The sequence below is a fragment of the Camelus bactrianus genome, chromosome X (genome assembly GCF_048773025.1).
Source record: "Camelus bactrianus isolate YW-2024 breed Bactrian camel chromosome X, ASM4877302v1, whole genome shotgun sequence".
Lineage (NCBI taxonomy): Eukaryota > Metazoa > Chordata > Mammalia > Artiodactyla > Camelidae > Camelus > Camelus bactrianus.
Window position 1 is genome coordinate 101,825,412 of NC_133575.1, and position 19,906 is coordinate 101,845,317.

The 19,906-nt window shown below is 38.9% G+C and overlaps 1 protein-coding gene and 1 long non-coding RNA gene across 12 annotated transcripts in view; one reads left to right on the forward strand and one right to left on the reverse strand.

Annotated features, from left to right (window-relative positions):
• The window catches only part of LOC123612323 (uncharacterized), a 155,342-nt gene that overhangs the window by 79,129 nt on the left and 56,307 nt on the right, over positions 1 to 19,906 (forward strand). The window lies entirely within an intron of this gene.
• MBNL3 (muscleblind like splicing regulator 3) overlaps positions 12,522 to 19,906 on the reverse strand; it is a 118,715-nt gene continuing 111,330 nt past the window's right edge. For all 11 annotated transcript variants that reach the window (XM_074359531.1, XM_074359533.1, XM_010968444.3 and 8 more), the window contains one exon: positions 12,522 to 19,897. Coding sequence is in view for 2 of the 11 variants with exons in the window: in XM_010968444.3 (XP_010966746.1) it covers positions 19,886 to 19,897 (12 nt within the window). In the remaining 9 variants the exon portion in view is untranslated. The remainder of the gene's footprint in view (positions 19,898 to 19,906) is intronic.

Genomic DNA, 19,906 nt, shown 5'->3' on the forward strand with positions numbered 1-19,906 from the left:
TGGACTGTAGTTTAAATTGACCAATTGTCCTATAATTTGGAGACTTTTACAAGATTGAAAAAACCAAGGGCTTCTGTATCTCAAAACTGAAGCTGGTACAATCAGTGGCAAAGAACGGCAGCAGCCATAGCAGAAGATACAGTTGGTGATCTGGGCCTTTCTCAAGTAGGTTCTGTTAAAAAATTCTCTGCAGACCAAGTGGGAAACCCTACTGACAATGATCTAATTATGAGTGATGTCTCCTTAACCAAGGTTATTTTAGGGCTAGGAAAATGGGTAGAGTATAGAGATGAGTAGATCAAAAAGGGACACTTTAAAAAAAAGAAAACAAAGGAAACACAGTGGAAGATAAGAATAGGTCTTGGAAAAATTCAGATCCCCCAGGTATCCTTCAAGCACCTACTTGTATCAAAAGGAGGCCAATACTTCAGGTGCATCTTAAAAGAAAGAGGAAGATTAGCTGTGCCTCCCTGACTCTAAGGTGATTGAGGGGCTGGGAGGCCAGGGAAGACTCTAAGGCTTGTTGCTAATTTTAAGACAGGAATCTCTAAGCTGGTGTGAAGATTCAATGACATGAGCTGATGACACTTGTTCCTTTGACTACTACCTCATGAAACAGAATTGAAATCAAAGGTTTTGTGGTAAAATGTAGAATTTTACTTGCCTACCCCAACATCAGTTTTTCCTTCTTTAGTAAAAGATTCCTAGCTTTTATCTGGACATATTGCCATTTGGAATGAAAAATTAGACTGTATTTTCCTACCTCTCTTACTTAGGCAAGGCTATGCCTTTAAGTTCTGGTCAATAAGACATAGGCAATAGTGTTTTGTGGGCCTTCTGAGAAGTCTCCTTAGAAGGGAGGAGGCTTCCTCTTCTTCACCTTTCCCCATCCTACTGCTTGGAATAATGGATATGATAGCTGGAGTTCTCTCAGCCATCTTGGGCCATGAGGATGACAGCCATACCCTAGGGATAATGGAAAAGGGAGCTAAAAGAAAGTTGTGTCCTTCATACCATCTCTGGACAACTTACCTCCAGACTTTTGTGAAAGGAAGAAATAAACTGTAATCTTGGATAGGGCACTGTTCTTTGGGTTTTTATCTTATAGAAAACTAAATTTAATACTATGTCATATATCCACTAAATTTCAAGGAAGTGCGTTGCCAGAGGAAAGCGAAGCCTGGCCAAAAAAATAAATAAATAAACAAAGGCCTATGATTTTTCAACCCCTAAGGCAATCCCCAAATCACTGAACTCACATCTACAGGAAGTAAGTTGCTGAAATTGTGCAGTCCCCAGAAGAGTAAATCTTCCCAGTGCCCCTTTCAGGAGTAGCCAAGTATGTAAATGGACACGGGAGATGCTCTCAGAGAACACAGTCTGAGATATCCAGCTGGGCCGACCAAGAACTCTATTGCCAAGTCAAGGAGTTCTTGCTATTTATGTATATGGTACATAACTTGAAACAATTTTGATTGGTAATCTTTCTATATTGTATTGCTTTTTCCATTTCCAAATGGGAGGTTTTATTTAATTTGTCCTGTTTTTCCTCCAGTATTGGATATTGGATATTCTGGATGGGGTCAAATGCATCATTTACTTACAAGTGTGAGATCATGGGAAACTATGTTAAGACCTGCCCACGATGACTGTGAATCCACTGAAAGATCTTGAACTTAACATTGGGTGCACTTGGGATATGTGAATTTGGATTGTCTCTCTGTATAGAGGCAGGAGAACATTTTCATTTGCATGTGGTATAGTGGCATAATATGAGTTGAAGACCTTTTGTAAATTGGGTGGGCTATCAAGTTCATATGTTGTTTTTGTCTGTCCAACATAGATTCCCTGGTTCAAAGAATATAAGCATAAACTCTAGCCTGGCCAAATAGAATGTTAAGTCTCCTGGCTTTAAGAATGGGCATGTGATCTAAACTGGTATAATCATGTGCCCAAAACTAGGACAATGAACGAGCCCTTGGAATTATGTGGAACCATTGGGAACAATGAACTCTCTTCTTCTGGACTGCTCACCTAGTTAGATGCAAGTGCGGACCCTAACCCTAACCCTTCCAATGATAAACGCAGAGCTTGACCATCAGCATACGGCTGTGCCTGAAATGAAGTCATCCATAGACCTTTCAACTATTTGACCTAATACATGCCCTCCTTTCTTAAACCAGCTTATTTTTAATTCTGTCACTTATAACTAGAAGAACTCTGACAGATAGACACCCATATCCTTATAATGCACCCCTGCACCCATTATACTTATGCCCAGAATCATTTACTGATAGTAGCTTGTGGTTCATTCTCAGTGCTATAGATATTTTTCCCTTCCATATTTATTCTTCCTTGTCTGATCTGCTTTTGAACCTCACATAAGAAGCAAACTGCCATCCTGTTTGTTGGTGGTACTTGTTTTTAAGCATTGCCTTGTTTAAGGAACTATTCCGGACAGTCCCAAAGGGAGAAGGAGTAATGGTGAAGGCTTGGAGATGGAAAAGACAGAGAAAGCAAAATGGGAGAGAGGTTTGGAAAACTTCATAGGAGATCTAGAAGACAGAAGGAAGGGAATTCAATTAGGAAGCTATTGCTACTTTGTTGGGTACCCTGTACCGTCTTGGTGCTCTGGGAGATACAGCAGAACCTCAGAAGGAAATGACTGGGTGGTTCAGTGAGGGAGGCTGATCCCTAAGAAGTGTCTCCCAGTCTTGCAAGTGTGATTCCTGTGTCCAAGCTTAGAAGTAGCAGTTTCATCTGCTTTAATTGTTAAAAAATGCACATAACATAAAATTTACCATCTTGAGATGAATAAAGAAAATACAATGGAATATTATTCAGCCATAAAAAAGAAGGAAATCCTGCCACTTGCAACAACATGGACAGGACTTGAGGGCATTATGCTAAGTGAAATAAGCCAGGCAGAGGAAGACACTATATGACTTCACTTATATATGGAACCTAAATATATTGAACTCATAGAAACAGAGTAGAATAGTGGTAGCCAGGGGCTAGGGGTGGGGAAAACGGGGAGATGTTGGTCAAAGGGTACAAACTTCCAGTTATAAGTTGAGTAAGTTCTGGGGATATAATGTACAACATAGTGACTGTAGTTAATACTTCATTGTGTACTTGAAAGTTGCTACAACTTTCCAGCTTAGATAAAGATCATATTATATTGGTGGTGACTAGTGTAGACATAAGACCAGAATACCTCTCTCTGAATGTTTATGACTGTGTAAAACCCTCAAGGTCCTTGAATGAGCATCCAGGGGAGGGGTCCAGAGTGGAGGGGAAAGTTTTGAATTCTCTAACAGTCCATCAGGTGGGGACTCAGAGAACATTAAATTTAAGTTGGAGAAATGAAATTCCTTATACCAATTTTGTGGAGTATTTTCATAACCATTGCACTGATTTGACTAAGTTTTTATTACTTGCTGTAAAATAGGCTTGACTCTATTTTCTCTTCTGTTAGTCTCTAAGGTCTTTACAACAGAATCCAAGTCTTTGTAATTTCTTTTTATTCCCCATAGTAGAGGTATTTAAAAAAAGGTTAATTGTAGGAAATACTGCTAAAAGATCAGCGATAAATCTCAACTCTAAAGCTGCTAGAGAGGAATCTCCATACTGTTTTCCACAGTGGCTGCACCAAACTGCATTCCCACCAGCAATGTAGGAGGATTCCCTTTTCTCCACAGCCTCTCCAGCATTTGTCATTTGTGGACTTTTGAATGATGGCCATTCTGACTGGTGTGAGGTGATACCTCATCGTAGTTTTGATTTGCATTTCTCTGATAATTAGTGATATTGAGCATTTTTTCATGTGCCTATTGATCATTTGTATTTCTTCCTTGGAGAATTGCTTATTTAGTTCTTCCGCCCATTTTTTAATTGGGTTGTTTGGTTTTTTTCTTATTATGTTGTATGAGCTGCTTATGTATTCTGGAGATCAAGCCTTTGTAAATTTCATCATTTGCAAAAATTTTCTCCCATTCCATAGGTTGTCGTTTTGTTTTATTTATGGTTTCCTTTGCTGTACAGACGCTTGTAAGTTTAATTAGGTCCCATTTGTTTATTCTTGCTTTTATTTCTATTGCTTGGGTAGACTGCCCTAGGAGAACATTTTTGAGATGTATGTGAGATAATGTTTTGCCTATATTTTCTTCTAGGAGGTTTATTGTATCTTGTCTTACGTTTAACTCTTTGATCCATTTTGAGTTTATTGTTGTGTATGGTGTAAGGGAGTGTTCTAGCTTCATTGATTTACATGCTGCTTTCCAGTTTTCCCAACACCATTTGCTGAAGAGACTAGGAATAGAGACTTACCATATGACCCAGGAATCCCCCTCCTGGGCATATATCCAGAAGGAACCCTACTTCAAAAAGACACCTGTGCCCCAATGTTTATAGCAGCACTATTTACAATATCCAAGACATGGAAACAGCCTAAATGTCCATCAACAAATGACTGGATAAAGAAGAAGTGGTATATTTATACAATGGAATACTACTCAGCCATAAAAATTGACAACATAACACATTTGCAGCAACATAGATGTCCCTGGAGAATGTCATTCTAAGTGAAGTAAGCCAGAGAGAGAAAGGAAAATACCACATGAGATCACTCATATGTGGAATCTAAAAAAAAAAAGAATATAAATACAAAACAGAAACAGACTCATAGACATAGAATACAAACTTGTGGTTGCCAAAGGGGAGAGGGGTGGGAAGGAACAGACTGGGAATTCAAAATTTGTAGATACTGACAGGCATATGCAGAATAGATAAACAAGATTATACTGTATAGCACAGGGAAATATATACAAGATCTTGTGGTAGCTCACAGAGAAAAAAAATGTGACAATGAATATATATATGTTCATGTATAACTGAAAAATTGTGCTCCACACTGGAATTTGACACAACATTGTAAAATGACTATAACTCAATAAAAAAAGTTAAAAAAAATAAAGCTACCAGAGAGGACAAAAGGGCCTTCCTGTGATCTGTTCATTCGTCATATGATACTTTAATTTAAAAAAAATTGTAGTTATATATATATCTATATCATAAAATTTACCATTTAAACAATGCTTCAGTGAAGTATATTCACAATGTTGTGCAATCATCACCACCACCATCCAGCTCCAGAATTTTTTCACCATCCCTAATAGAAACTCTACCCATTACACAATAACTCCACAATAACTCCTGTCTCCCCTTACCCCCTGGTAACGCCTATTTTACTTTTTGTCTCTATGCATTTGCCTATTCTAAGACCAATGTAAGTGAAATCATACAATGTTTGCCTTTTGTGTCTGCCTGATTTCAGTTAACATAATGTCCTCAAGGTTCATCCATGTTGTAGCATGTGTCAGCATCTCCTTCCTTTTAATGGCTGAATGTATTCCATTGTACACATGTACTGCATTTTATTTATCCATTCATCTGTTGCTGGATAATTGGATTGTTTTCACCATTGGCTATTGTGCATAAAGCTTCTATGAACATTGGTGTACAGGTGTCTGAGTCCCTACTTTCAATTCTTTTGGGCATATACCCTAGTGTGGAATTGCTGATTCATATGGTAATTCTATGTTTAAATTTTTGAGAACCTGCCAAAGTGTTCTTCAAAATGGCTGTACCATTTTACATGGCTACCAACAATGCAGAAGGGGTCCAACTTCACATCCTCAGCAACACTGCTCTTTTCCCATTTTATAAAAATTATAGCCATCTTAGTGAGTGTGAAGTGGTATCCCACTGTAGTTTTGATTTGCATTTCTCTAATGGCTAATGATGCTAAGCATCTTTTCATGTGTTTATTGTGTATCTTTTTTGGAGAAATATCTGTTCAAGTCCTTCCTTTGTCCATTTTTTAATTATTTGGTTTGTTGTTCTTGAGTTGTATGTTACTACTTTTTAAATCACTATGTTAGGTGCTGGCAACATAGCAATGGATAAGGCATAGACTGTCTTCAGGAAACTCACAAACTAGTGGGAGAAGCAGACAATATTTGAATGAAGTATGGTAAATCCAATGATAATTATATGCTCAAGGTATTATGAGAGTTTCAAATGGGGTACAGTAGTGAAGGTGGGAAGCAGACATGGACGTTTTCCCTGGGAATATGGTACTTAAACAGAGTCTCAAAGGATGCTAGCCAGGCAAAAAGGGGGAGGGTGCACATTCCAGGCAGAAAAGAAATGAGCAATGACTTGCAGGCATGACACAGCAGGGAATGTGCTGGAAACTACAAGCATTTACCTGCTGTTGAAGTAGCAAATCTAAGGTAGGCAGTGGCAAGAGATGCGGTGGGAGGGGTTGACAGGGACTGGATCATGACAGATGTTACAGGTTGTTGTAAGGTGTGTTAATGCTTTATCCTGAGAGCTATGGGGGGTCATTCAAGGGTTTCAAGCAGAGGAGTTGTCTAGTGAAACTTGTGTTTTAGATCAGACCTTTGCAATCTTTTTTCATCTTACATCATAGAGTACGTGGCATTCGGAGGTGGGTAGACTTGCAGCTGCATGCTGCTGGAGATGACGGGCCCGGGCCCAGGCTCCTGCTGCCCCGGGCCCAACACAGCTGTCACAAGAGCTAAGATTGGAAAATTGTTTTAGACAGATCATGCTGACAGTCACGTGAAGAACAGGTTGGAGGAAAACAGCACCGGAGTCAGGGTGTCAGCCAGGTATAGTAGGGACAGAGAGAACAACTAGGAGGTAGAACTGACAGGACTTGAGAGATCGGAGCGAGAGAGTTGGGGAGGAGTCAGGGCTGATTCGAGGTTTCTTGCCTGGACAACCAGGTGGAGGAGCAGCATAGTTGAGAGGGAAGGTTATGAATTTAGGGCTGGATGTAAAGATTTGATTTACTTTGAGGTGACTGACTAGAGATGTCCAATAGATGGTCATTATGTTCTTATTGGCTCTGTTGGCTGTGGAGAACTGAGCTGCATAGACCAGCAATCCAGGTCAGTGTGGAAATTCTTATAGGAATGACTATACTAGAGATGCACCTTCTTTGAAAAGTTTTCAGCCCACAGCCTCAAAAAGGCAACCTTTTGTAGATACCATGAGACTCCAAACTTGGTCCACAGTTGAATGTAACAGGGACAAACATTTGACTCACCAATCAAGGGACCACTCCTGAGAATCAGGCACTGGGGCCTTGTGAGGGAGTCAGTTGTTTGTGGGGAGCCAAGCTTGAAGGTCACATAGATCAGTTATTGTCAGATCGTGTCCCCAGATTATCAGAATCATTTGAGAACTTGTTAGAAAAGCAAATTCTCATACCTCATCCCATAGCTACTGAGTCAGAGACTCTTGAATGGGTCCCAGTAATCTGTTTTATAAACCTTTCAGGCGCTTCTGGTGCCAGCTATCATTGATCTAGATTCGTAGGATCAGACTACCATTCTGAGAGTAGCCCTGATCAGTCCCCCAAGTGCTAATAAGTAAGCAGAGAAAGTTCCTGAAAACAAGCTGCCCAATAACTTCCCAGTTCCATGAGTCCTCGCTGTTCCTGCAATTGTAGTTTGTGAAATTTCCCTCCATCATTACATAAATCCTTTTTATTCGAATGGGGTTTCCTCCTTTATAGTAATAGTGCTCTGATTTCGTAGTTGATTAGTTTTCCAAGAATCTTCTATTGTGCATTAACTGTGTGGCTACTGCATAAGACATCATAAAGGATACCGAGGTCAGCTAGACCGGGTTCTTGCACTTGAGAGGCCCAGTTTAATGTAGGAGAAACATAGGCAATGTTAGAAGCACTGTAGGGGTTGCTGAGCTTTGAGATTACCTGATAAGAACTAAATAAATACAGATCTTCCTTCCTAGATATCCATCATAAATTGAAAATATCATTAAATTGAAAATGAATTTAATACACCTAACTTACTGAACATCAAAGCTTAGCCTAGCGTAGGTTAAACGTGCTCAGAACACTTACATTAGCTTTCAGTTGGGCAAGGTCATATAACACAAAGCTTATTTTATAATAAAGTGTGGAACACATAATGAAATTTATCGAATACTATGCTAAAGGGGAAAACAGAGGTTGTATGGGTTGTATGCATACAAGATGGTTGTAAGTGTTTTGGACGTTTGCCCCCGTGATCACGTGGTTGACTGACATTGTAAAGTCGAAAAATCTAAGTTGGAGACTGTGTGTTTGCATTTCAGTGATATCTAGTAAGGCCAGAGGAGACCGCAAGGAAGAGGTGATAGTTGATATAGACCTTGAAAGATGAGTCTACAAAGAAGAGGAGGAAGAGGAGAAGGTGTTCCAAATAGGAAAATAGCACAAAGATACAGGAACTGATGATGTGTACGTGGGGAGCAGTGAGTGTCGTAAGGGCAAATGCAAATTAAAAACCAGACACTTAATTCTCCTTGTTGAAAATAAGGGAAGAGGCTTCTCCCCACTTCTCTCATTTCTTTCAAAATTTCTTTCTAGGTCCCTTTCCATTGTACGTATATCTTTCTATTGGCTAAATAAGTCTCCCAGTAGTCTCAAAACTTGGAAATGTTTCCTCAAGGACCTGGGAACCGCCTCCTTGAAATGCAAACATCAAGAGAGCTAGAGCCCCATCTCTCAGCTCCTGTACGAGTTTAAGAGCCTAACTTCCCTGGGCGTCTTGCTCTAATTTGCAAAACTATCTCCGTAGTAAAGATATACGTTTATTTCTCCCTATGGGTAAAGTCAACACGGGTGGTCTCCCCAGTTGTGATGGTAAAGTTAGGACAAACTAAGAATGACAAAAGGTGCAGTCACATTCTCTGACTTGAGGACTAGCTACTGTTGATCTTAAAAATCCATCTGAAATGGGTTGTATCTGTTTGACTCTCTAAGGGGGTGAGAGTCCTTTCTGTCTCTGCAGTCACTTAGTGGGTTACCTCTGATGCTCCTCCCATTCCAGTTTAACATTTATTCAATAATAAAAATGTTCTCTTTCATGACTACCATTGTGGAGAGGATTTGGGGGTTGGAGGAAGATCTCAGTTTTAAACTTCCCCAGCCAGGGTTTGGTTCGTCTGGGGCGTACAGGTCACAGAGGCAGAGGCAGAGATGATGCTACAGGACGAGCGTAAGGCCGGAGCAGAGAAGAGCCCTGCGTGAGCGTGTCAGCTTTACTCCGTGGGCAGTGAGGACCTCTGGAAGATTCTTAGAGAAATGAAGTCATGTTCAACCTTAGAAAAATGACTCTGGCGGTAATGTGGAGGGTGGACTGAAAGGAAGAATGGTCAAGTGTCACAGCCCTGAATGTGGACACAGTGATTTTTAAATGCTGTTTAAGGGTTTTCTTAGTCTGTTATTACTCAAAGGTTATTCTTGGACTGACCTTTCCCTGAGCCTCCTAACAATACCTGGATTTGTATATTTGTATTTTTACCACAGGGACATTACTCTAGGAAGCGGAGAGTGGAGGGCAACAATAGTGGGTGTAGCTTGCATGTCTAATGCTCCTTGGCCACTTTTTTTCTGAGTGGTTTGGGTACTCCTCTGGCCCCACAGTCTCATCCTAATGAGTCTTGAGGCCCCAAGAACCTTCAGGATCTAGAATATCTCTGATGGTTTCTATCATGAGAAAGGAGTTGCTTATTATAGGGGTCTGTCCCATTGGTGGGTGATCAGTTTATGGTAAACACTTGCTTGATACTCAGTGAGGTCCTGTACACCAGCCAAGCTGAGGTGTGACTGTTAGTGCAAATGCCTCATTTACTGGCAGCCCCAACTGGAAGCCCCAAGTTGTGACCACCGATTGCCTGGATTCATGTGGGTCCAGGCTTTCCTAGTATAACAACCCATGAATGGATTTCTTTAAGATGGGACTTTGTAACTAGAAACTGAGAAGAACCAAAGACACTTTGAATGAACTACATATACATTTATTAAATAGTTAACAAAGGCACATCAATAACCACGTACAATATTTATATATGTAATTAACACAGATAGGATTCTCTCTTAACTGTCAATTTCCCCAACAAAGAATTGTTCAACTCTTCAGGTCATGAAGGCAAAAGGCAAAGTCTCAGTCCTGACCCTATTCTTCTCCACCCTCTTCTTGAGAACTACATTGATCCTTGATGGGTTGACCACCATTTTCTGTAGCCATGTCTCTAGAAGCATGCTGCGTGCAAGGACTCCTGATTCCCTCTGCGTTCTCTCAGGTCCAGTTAAGGCGCAGGCTGTCTGCCTTCACAGGCACTGTTGCTGCTGCTTGTTGCTGTTTATCCAGTTACTGTATAATTTTTCAGCAATGTCTCTCTTTGCACGTGTTCACACATGTCATGTGCTGAATCATTTATGGGGAAAAACCTCCCTGTCATCAGGAAAATCTCTGATTTTTTTTTTCCCTGCTTTTGCCTATTTTGCCCCAAGTATCCTGCCTGCCTCTGCACTGCGCTCTTTTCATGCACAACATAAAAATGCTGGGCTGCCCAGAACTTCCTTCTTCTACCAATTCCCGCACCCTCTCTGGAATGCTGTGCTTTTGATCAGGGCGCCTATTTGAAAGGACAGGAGTCAAATCTCCTGTTCCTCTCACAGACTTCACCCTTCTGTCCAGGTGGCCACCCTTTCTATCAAAAGCTCTTGGCTTTTATTCCCCGGACTCTTGCTGTCCTCCTGCTTAAGGGAGACGTGCAAGTCCAGGCACTGAAAGGAAAATCTGGGAGGGCTCGTTTCAGTGGGCACTTCTGGTCCAGGAAATAGTCAAGTAAGAAGTCGCAGAGCATGCATCCATCTGCTGGATATTAGCAAGTGTTGGCGTGGGGCTGCTCGTGAAATGGGACCATTTGTCAGGCCCATCACTGTGCCATGCCCTATACCACAGGTGCTGACAACATGGGTGGACTCAGGTCTGTGGAATCTCGGGGTGTTCACTATCTAGTCAGTGTTTTAGGCTCACTATTAAGAGAACTTTCCTGACCATTAACAAAATGACAAGCATTCCTTTTGGGGCCTTCCTGAGGTAGTGAACGCCTATACTGCCCATCCATAGGAATTCGGTTGCTGGTTCAATGCTGTGACTCCAATGCCTAGTTTGTTTCAGTAAAACATGTCTTCCTCATCTACACAGGTGGCCATCTGATATTCCCCCACTGGAGAGTCGTGCCTTTTTAAATATAAACACTCCCAGGAGGGGCAGCCCATTAAGCACTGGCAGTCTCTAACACACACCAGTGTGATCTGTCTCCTAGAGCTCAGTTATGAGCTGCCCTCCGTAGCCTCAGATGCCCAACAGGAAAGTTCTGAAGGAAAAACAAACCTACCTGGGGCGGCAGTTCTGATAAGTTGCACCCATGGGGCTTCTAGAAGGCAAGAGGCCACCATGGGGGATGAGAAAAGGAAGGACTTAAAAATATATTGGGAAAAGGTTGAAATGTGCAAAGCGTTTTGCCTGTGGGTCAGCTTTCTCCTGGCCAACAGAAACTTTATTTTGCTGATGGTTCAGAACGCCTGGCCTGAATTCTTCCCTATCATTCAGCAGCTTCAAAGAGAGAGACATTAACTGAATTCTTCAGAGGCCAAAGACCTCTTGTAAATGTCTATATACTGAACTGGTTTTAGTGCTGGAATTATCAGTCACAGAAACATATACAGCACATCAAAGGGCTCAAAGTTGGCTTATCAAGAAATGCCGTAGTGGGAACCACATTTAGAAACAGTAAACTGGGACCCAAGGGGGAGAGGAGCCAGTAGCTCTGTGTGATTCAGCTGATACAGGACCAGGAACCAACCTCTTTCCTGGGCCTTGTCACTGTTGCAGACACATGACTACTACTTTGCTCTGCCACAGCATCTCATCCAAAGCCTCTTCACCTCAGTTTTCCATCACCCCGCTGACTAAATGGCGATGTGGCAAAGTTCCTTATTCGTGTTTCTAAGGATTTAGAAATCTGACAGAATAAAGTGTTCCCAAGTAACATTTTGCTTTCTTTAAAGAACAAAAATGAGTATCCTTTCATTTCTGTGCCATTGGTTGGCGAAAACCAATTTTAAGGGAGAGAAAAATGTTTTCATGGAAAAATTCATGCAGCCCATTGTTACGAAACCACCAATGCCCATCTTGAAAAGAATGAAATAAATGACACTGGTTTCATTTGTTACACTGAGGATGCAGGCTGGAAATGAGCAACAGAAAATAGAAACTTCTAATAATGTATCTTAGAACATGCCTCAGAATTTCTGAAGCACAACAGAAACCAGTAAGCATTACCTGAAAAATGTTAGTGTTCTCTTGTAAGATACAACTGTGTCTTTCTTGTGTTAGTGACATCAATCGTATAGGTATAATAATACACCTAACACAATGGATGTATTAGCTAGACAATTCAAAGGTATATATTTGGAAATTTATTCTATGTATGAAATATAGCATTGAACCAAGTCAGATTTAAATTTTATATTAGAATTACCAAATATTAGGATTAATATACTAGAAGACAAATCATTTGAAGAGAACTAGTGTGTGAATATGGATTCATAAAAAAAAGACAACAAAGAAGTTTACACATTTTATTAAAAGAACAAAAAATAAACATAGAAAGAGCATACTAAAATGAATCACATAATGCACATGTCTAAACACAAACAAGCAGTACAGGACTATAACTTGGGGAAAAAAACCAAATCAAAGCATCTGCCTTATTTGATAGCAGTCGAGAGAATGAGCTATTGCATTCTGGAAGCAAAATATTATAGGAATAGTTCATATTTATTAAATATTGTCATCATTATTTAAATCTATCATTGTTATACAGGACAAAAATTTTTCTTATTCATAAGTATTTTTAAATTGACATTTTCTGCCCAAAATATGTGCTTCCATTTCCTATGTTATACTGGATTGTTGTTCTGTAAATGCATAAAGTTAGCCCTTTAAAAAAGTATACTTAGGAGCATCTTTTTTTTTTATCTTAATTTAAATTACTGTAATTTTGGGGCATGTAACAAATGGCTCATTTTTCTAATAATTAAAGCAACAACAACAATAATAGGAAATTTATTCTGAAAAGGGCAACCCCAGAATCCAATGATAGAATGATCGTGGAATTCTCTCAACTGCTAGACACAAAAGACATAGAAACAACATAATTTGGTTTCCATCATTAACAGATAAGCGTTTGCATACAGAAATAAAGCTTTGAAATCATGCAAGTCTGTGACAGATAAATCTTTAGGTTGTGTGATTGGGGAGAAATGAGCACTGCTTAAAGTTGGGTTACTCTGAGGTCTTGTAACGGAGGTGTTTTTTTAAAAAAAAAAACAAAGTAATATGACGTAGCTGTGATGTATTTCACAGTGATACACGTTTTTCCTTTTAGGTATGTGGCTTGTAGATTCACAAGGATATGTCCACACAAGAACATGGGTTAAGGTGGGAAACTACATTGGTGAGAAGGTTACAACTGGAAATTCTGACTACAGAATGAATGCATGCTTACATCTTGTATCAGTGTAAATGCTGGTCAGATGGTCAGGCTGTTAGATGTATGGTTAACTATAAGTGAGTGTAGGGTGAAGGGGAAAAAAAGACATTTCTAACCAACTGGCCCTGAGCTATTGGACAACTGTAATTGTAAGGCTTGGATTGCTTTCTGGCTTTGGTTTACTTTCATTTCTCTGTAAGTGAGAACTCTCCAAATGTGTAGCAATACTAATACCAGTTCCCTCCGTCCCAAGACGGGCTCCTTCTCCAGGGTAAGGGTGACAGGTCTCAAGATAGAAAGGATTCAAAGTTTGTATGGTGATCTGACCTAAAACCTTTCTAAGTTTGACCTTTTCTAGGCCTCATTGCCTGGAGGCAACAAAAAGATAAATGGTGATCTGTTGGTGACTTGGGGGCTGAAATTGGCAGAGATGGTCTGATTAAAACATTCATTTCCAGCTCCAATGTGTGTAAGATTTTGGCCGGTACTCTTCTGTTTAGTTAAAACATTAGGAGGCTGAAATGACACAGTGAAGCACTGTCTAATCTGGTAAAGGTAAATCAGAAAACAGCTTGCACTGAACAAGTATAAAGTAAATAAAGCCATATATAAAACTGTGCCAGGAGCATTTTTTTCCCTTGTTGAAGAGAATAAAATGCTCCATGCTGGCCAGGCTTAACTGTTACATTACATCTTTCAAGGGTTGCCAACTTGGTTTTGGATTCTGAATCCTGAAGGGGAAATAATGGTGAATGTTAACAGTTTGTCACTTAAATACATATTCATTGATATAACAGATATTTATCAATTGATAATTTTCAGTAAAAGATGAAATCAAACTTGATCCCATTGGGAATATCCAGCCTGCAATTTACAGGGTATTCCACTGCTTGTAACCATTGAAAAAAGAAAACCTCAGCCAGAAACCTGCCGTGTGTGTGTGTGTGTGTGTGTGTGTACGTGTACGTGTACAGTGAGGCTTAATTTAAAAAACCAAACAATCTTTGCTAGCAGTCTTGCTAAAAGATGAAGTACCTTTACTTTTGCTTAGGGCTGTTAGCTGAAGTTGACCTGTTACCTGTAACCAGTCTTCTCTCATGGTGAGCTGTAGCAAACTAGAAAGCCTCCACAACAGCAAAGCAACATCATGCTTTAGTTACGTCTTGTAGCGACAAAAAAAAAAGAACAAACAAACCCTTCTTCTCAAAGCCTTAGAAATAACTCTCTCTTACTAACTTTCCCACTATTATCACAGACTTCTTATATTTAAAAGAAAAAGCTCCAAGGATTGCTTTCATGGACTATGTACATAAGTGCAAAAAAGGTGTGTCTCACACGGTCGCACCCTAACTGAGACCATCAGTTAATTGCAGCATATGTCTCTTCAACACTGTTACGGGGTCATTCCACAGTATCTGTATGTATGGTTTCCTGAATATGAATTCATTTTAATCTATGCTTTTGTTGGCTTTTAATCCTCATTTGGATATATTTGTATAAGTATATAATTCCCTAAAAATTTTTTGTAGCTACAGTTATGTCACTTGTATAGAATAATTTTCAGTAAGTTATGAAAGAGATTTGGTTGTACTATAAATACAACAATTGTGTTTTGTTTGTTTAATGGAGGTACTGGGGCTTGAACCTAGGACCTCGTGCATGCTAAGCATGAGCTCTACCACTGAGCTATATACTCACCTCTGCTCAGTAATTGTTTTGAAATCTAAATTCTGTGGAATAACCCTCTCCACACAATTCTATCAGCTATAAAGCCTGATTCTAGAATCCACATGCTGTAAACTTTTTGCTCAAAAAGTCACACAAGGACACAAATTCAGCTTTCACATGGGAATTTGGGATTAGAAAAAAATCACCCATATCTGTTTTCTGAGCTTTGAGCTGTACTGTCTACTGGCTCATACTGTCAAAAGCCATGTATCGTTTACAAGTAAAATTTTCACACACACACAAAAAAAATGTCTAAAGGTAGCCATGTTGTAGATTTGTTGCTAAAGCAACGACTAAATATACAATTAGTTAAAAATTATTATTTGTATATAAAGTTAAGTTTGTTCTTAAACTGTGAACTGTAAAGAATAGGTATGAACTATGTATCTTGTCCTGCTTCATTCAGTGTCAGTTTAGGACCTATCCAGGCGGGTTGAATACATGTAGTAAAACCTTAAACTTTCTCTAACGCTCCTTCAAAATTAAATTCACTAGTTAATTAAAGATATGAAAAAGGAATAAAATAAAAACCTTAACTAACAAGAAAATGGAAAACATGGCACCAATTAGCGAATTGGTGCTCAGAACGTCTATTTGCAATTATATTTACAGTCTGACTACGCTAGCAACTAAACTTGCTAAAAAAAAAAAAGTTGTTATACTCTTTTATATAGTGTTTATTCTATTTCCTTTGAGAGGCACTGGTAAAATTAATAGGCCACTATCCTCCTAAATCTAGCCAACAGAATTGGGAAATCACATTCCCCTGTTTCTATTTCAATGTGTGTGAAATGTAGAAGAGATAGAAAGAAAGAGGATTCCAGTTTCTATTCATTTTAAGCATCACAGCCTACCCTACAGACTAAAATAACTTGAAAACCTGTGGCTGCATTTTACCTAAGAGCATCTTCATCTACTCTCCAAGGAGTGGGGAGGACCAAATGACATTCCAAGTAGCACATGGGCCTTCCCTACATACTATTGGATAAAATTTAATGCCAATGTTGTCCTTATTCAGACGTCACTACGCTCACTGGTCATGCCATTAAAAAGAGATTCATGTTGTAAAGATTAATTTGATTTGGTTCCTGTTGATGGTAGGGTGGAGGTACCTGCTTTTTCTGAAATGGAGAGCTGGTGAGCTGAGGCTGCCCATTCATGAACACAGCCTCATGGTGTAGGACAACACTTACGGCAAGATCAAAGTGCTTTTTAGCATGTTCAAAAATGGATGGAAAAGACTGATGGAGTAGGGAGAAGATGGCTCTTGACATCACGACTGACTACAAATAAAATTCTAGACAAGTGAAATGAAATGCAACAGCAAGTTGCGGCATCATGCTCCAATTACAAAAGCAAATACTGTGTTTAGCAATTTTATGAATCCATTTGATTTTAATTCCCCTTTAAAATATGCTTATGGTCACACAGTGCTCTTACAAATTTTTGACACTACTAAAACCCTCTTTGAAGAAAACTTTTTGATTATTTTCTCTGTATACATGAACTGTTTTATCCAAGTCTCAGCACGCTTGCCTATTTTTGCAAAAGGCTGAGAGAAATGGACAAAAAACATGAATTTTGGATAAATAAAAATAGAGGCCCTTGTAGATTACAAAGCTTATAAAATGTTAACTAAAAGAATCACAAGTGATTAGAATTTTATATATACACTTCATCCAGTAAATTATTGTTTAGAGTCACTGATTAGTTTTGTGACTTGTCTTTTTAACTGAAAAGTTAATCTCATGACTTATCTTTCTTCTTCTCTTTTCTTGAATAAAGATACTTTGAATAAGTCATTGCACAACTAGTTTAAAGAGTGCTATCTCAAAATTACATTTCATCAAAATTCTTTTGCATCTGATCAAAACGTTAGTGCTTTGAGTTTTCTTTCTTTAAATTCACATACAAAGTAACTTCAAAATGCCAACAATATCAAAAATTGTGGCACCAAAAAATACAACTACCCTGAATCTCCTCACTGAAACTCTTACTAAAAAATACATCATTATTCATGTCTTCTAGTACTGAAAGCAACTTGCAAACAGCTGACCTTGAGGTATTTTTTAGTCTACGTATATCTTTGTCAGAAGTTTAAAAAGTTCAATGAGACAGTGTGTTGCATCAGAATGTCAAACAACACCAAAAAAGTTCATTTTTCACTGAAAATGTCTCTGTCTCTTTTAAGGAATACATCCAGAGTAGCTCAGGTACACCCTTTCTGGATTCATGTGATCAAGCTGCCCTTCTAGAGAGGCACTGGCACAGGTTTAACAAAACCAGTTCTAAACACAAGTTATTTCACAAAGGCATATTCTTCTCTAGCAAAGTTAAGATTTTAAGAAACAGAAATTAAGTGGTTCAAAGAACCAACAGGTAAAAATCAAGACACTCTTGTTCTCTAACTCCAGGCAATACTGTTAGCAGATGACAATGGCTCGATCCAAGCAAGATCATTTGGAAATCACTGATGATCATGATTTGGATGGAGAATTCAGATCAACAGGATATCAGTTACCCAAGAGCTAATTTCGCTCTTTTGCACTGAGCCAAAATGGTCTGCTCTGGGATGGAGTCACAAATGTTCTAAAGCACAAACTATAGGAAGCGGAGGAACAGCCAGGAGTCAGGAGATGTTTCTGGGTCCAACTGCTACCAACTAGCTAGGTCGCCCTGGGCAGGTCACCATGCCCTGGCTGTGAAAAGGTTTTGCTAACTCTCTTGTTCTATGATTCAAACACTACTAGCTAGCTTAAGGTATCCTAAATCAAACTGTCCCTTTGCCTGTCATTTTCATGAAGGAGAAAATAAACTTGTTATACACAACAAATTTGAGGATTTTTTACTTTTCAGTGAGAGGACATATATTTAGTAGAAAATAGTAAACTATCTAAATTGATGCAAAATGTCATAAAGCTCTACCACTATATGATAACAGTAAGTTTCACAACTGAGTATGGTGGAGGAGGTATACAACATAGCATAGGAATGAATGACTATTTTACTTGGTTATACAACGAGTTCATAAGTATTAGTAATATGAGTTCAGTTCAGTTCTGTGGACTGTGGCCACTCGGTCTCATCCAAAGGTTGCTAAAAATCTCTCTATTCCTCTCTATTATCATTTTCAAATACATATAAAAACAAAAAAATCCAAACAAACAAAAGAGAGGCTTGGTTATACTATGAGAGATTCTGTTGTTAATGAAGTTTGGGATGGGCAACATTTAACATATATCACAGGCGCTTGCTCCTTCACTTAAGCGACTGACAAAACTGGAAACTCAGTTGAACTGAAGCTGAAGACGCCTGTGGACATCCTTCCTAGAACTTTTACATAAATCAAAGTAATTTCAATTATCTCCCTACCTCCCTCCTCAGCCCCGCCATCTCTCCAAACCTATACTCAGGCTCCAACTGTGATCAACGGAAAAGATTGTCCATTTGGGGAGGAAAGGCCCCACCTGGAGCCAATTCTCTTTCACCCTGACTGAACTTTTCCAGATTGCATCTTATTATTCAAAGAGTAGCCTAAAGAGCACAAGCCATTTGCATTCGGAAAATGGCACTTGTATCAAAGGTTACATTGCAATGGTTTTTACATACTTTCCTTCAATATGTAAGAACTCTCTCCACGCCCCCATCTCTCTGCTTAATTTATAACCTGTAATTAGAATACCTTTAAGCTTCCAAGAACCAATTTTTCAGCTGAAGATTACAAATGGCTCAGTTTTAGACACTCTACCCAGAAGACAGGATCCTTGAGCCACAGAAAATGTAATGGGCACTTCCCATAGTTTTTAGTATAAATGCTGAGAAATGCATTTAAAGGTAAATTCTAGTTTTTCAAGCTATTTAAGGAGTGAAATTAGGGTTAATGTTTTAAGAAATTCCCGGTGTTTTTTATCAGGTAATTATTTCTCTCTCACCAAAAAAAAACCAAAAATCTAGTAACGTGATTGTATTATGCAAGGTCAGATCTACAGGCACAAATTATACACGTGCATGTTTATGATCATGTTTTGGACACACTCAAAAGTGAGGCCTTTTAAATGTCTGCCTCAAGAAACTTACAGAACTATTACAAAGAGAGAGTGAGCATATTAACATTAGCCTGTTAGGTTTTTTCAAGCACATGTGTTTCTGTTTCCCACTAATAACATTTTAGTTGAAACCAAACACCACACATTATAGCAAAACACTATATAGTATGTTAAAAACCTAACACAACACACCACGGTACAATAATGGGGAAACTGGTATTGGATCTATTTGTTACATTCTGAATCAACCCAATAGACTACTGTGTAAACAAAACAGTAAGGTAACACTTCAAAACGGACATTTATCCACCAAGAATGCACAGTAAGCAGTCCACTGTAGACATCCACTCAGCATAATCGTTATTGGGAAATCACAAAGAATAGTGTGATGAATTACAAAATTTTATGGTGTTCTACCTAATAATTCAAATAAGAGAGATAGATGTTAGTTATTAGTTTTCTATTTGTGTTTTAACATCTCCTTGATTGTTTAATGCTTTATTTTGTATTTGAATTTGTTGGTTGGTATGTTTGTTTTGTTTAAGATATTGACTGCACCATGCTTATTGTTGTGTTGGTGGAAGAGGACATACGTGTATATATATAAAAAGGCCATATGGAGGTTCTCACGGAGAGATTCTGATACTCTGTAACTCTGTTGTTCAGAATGTCAACTGAAATGG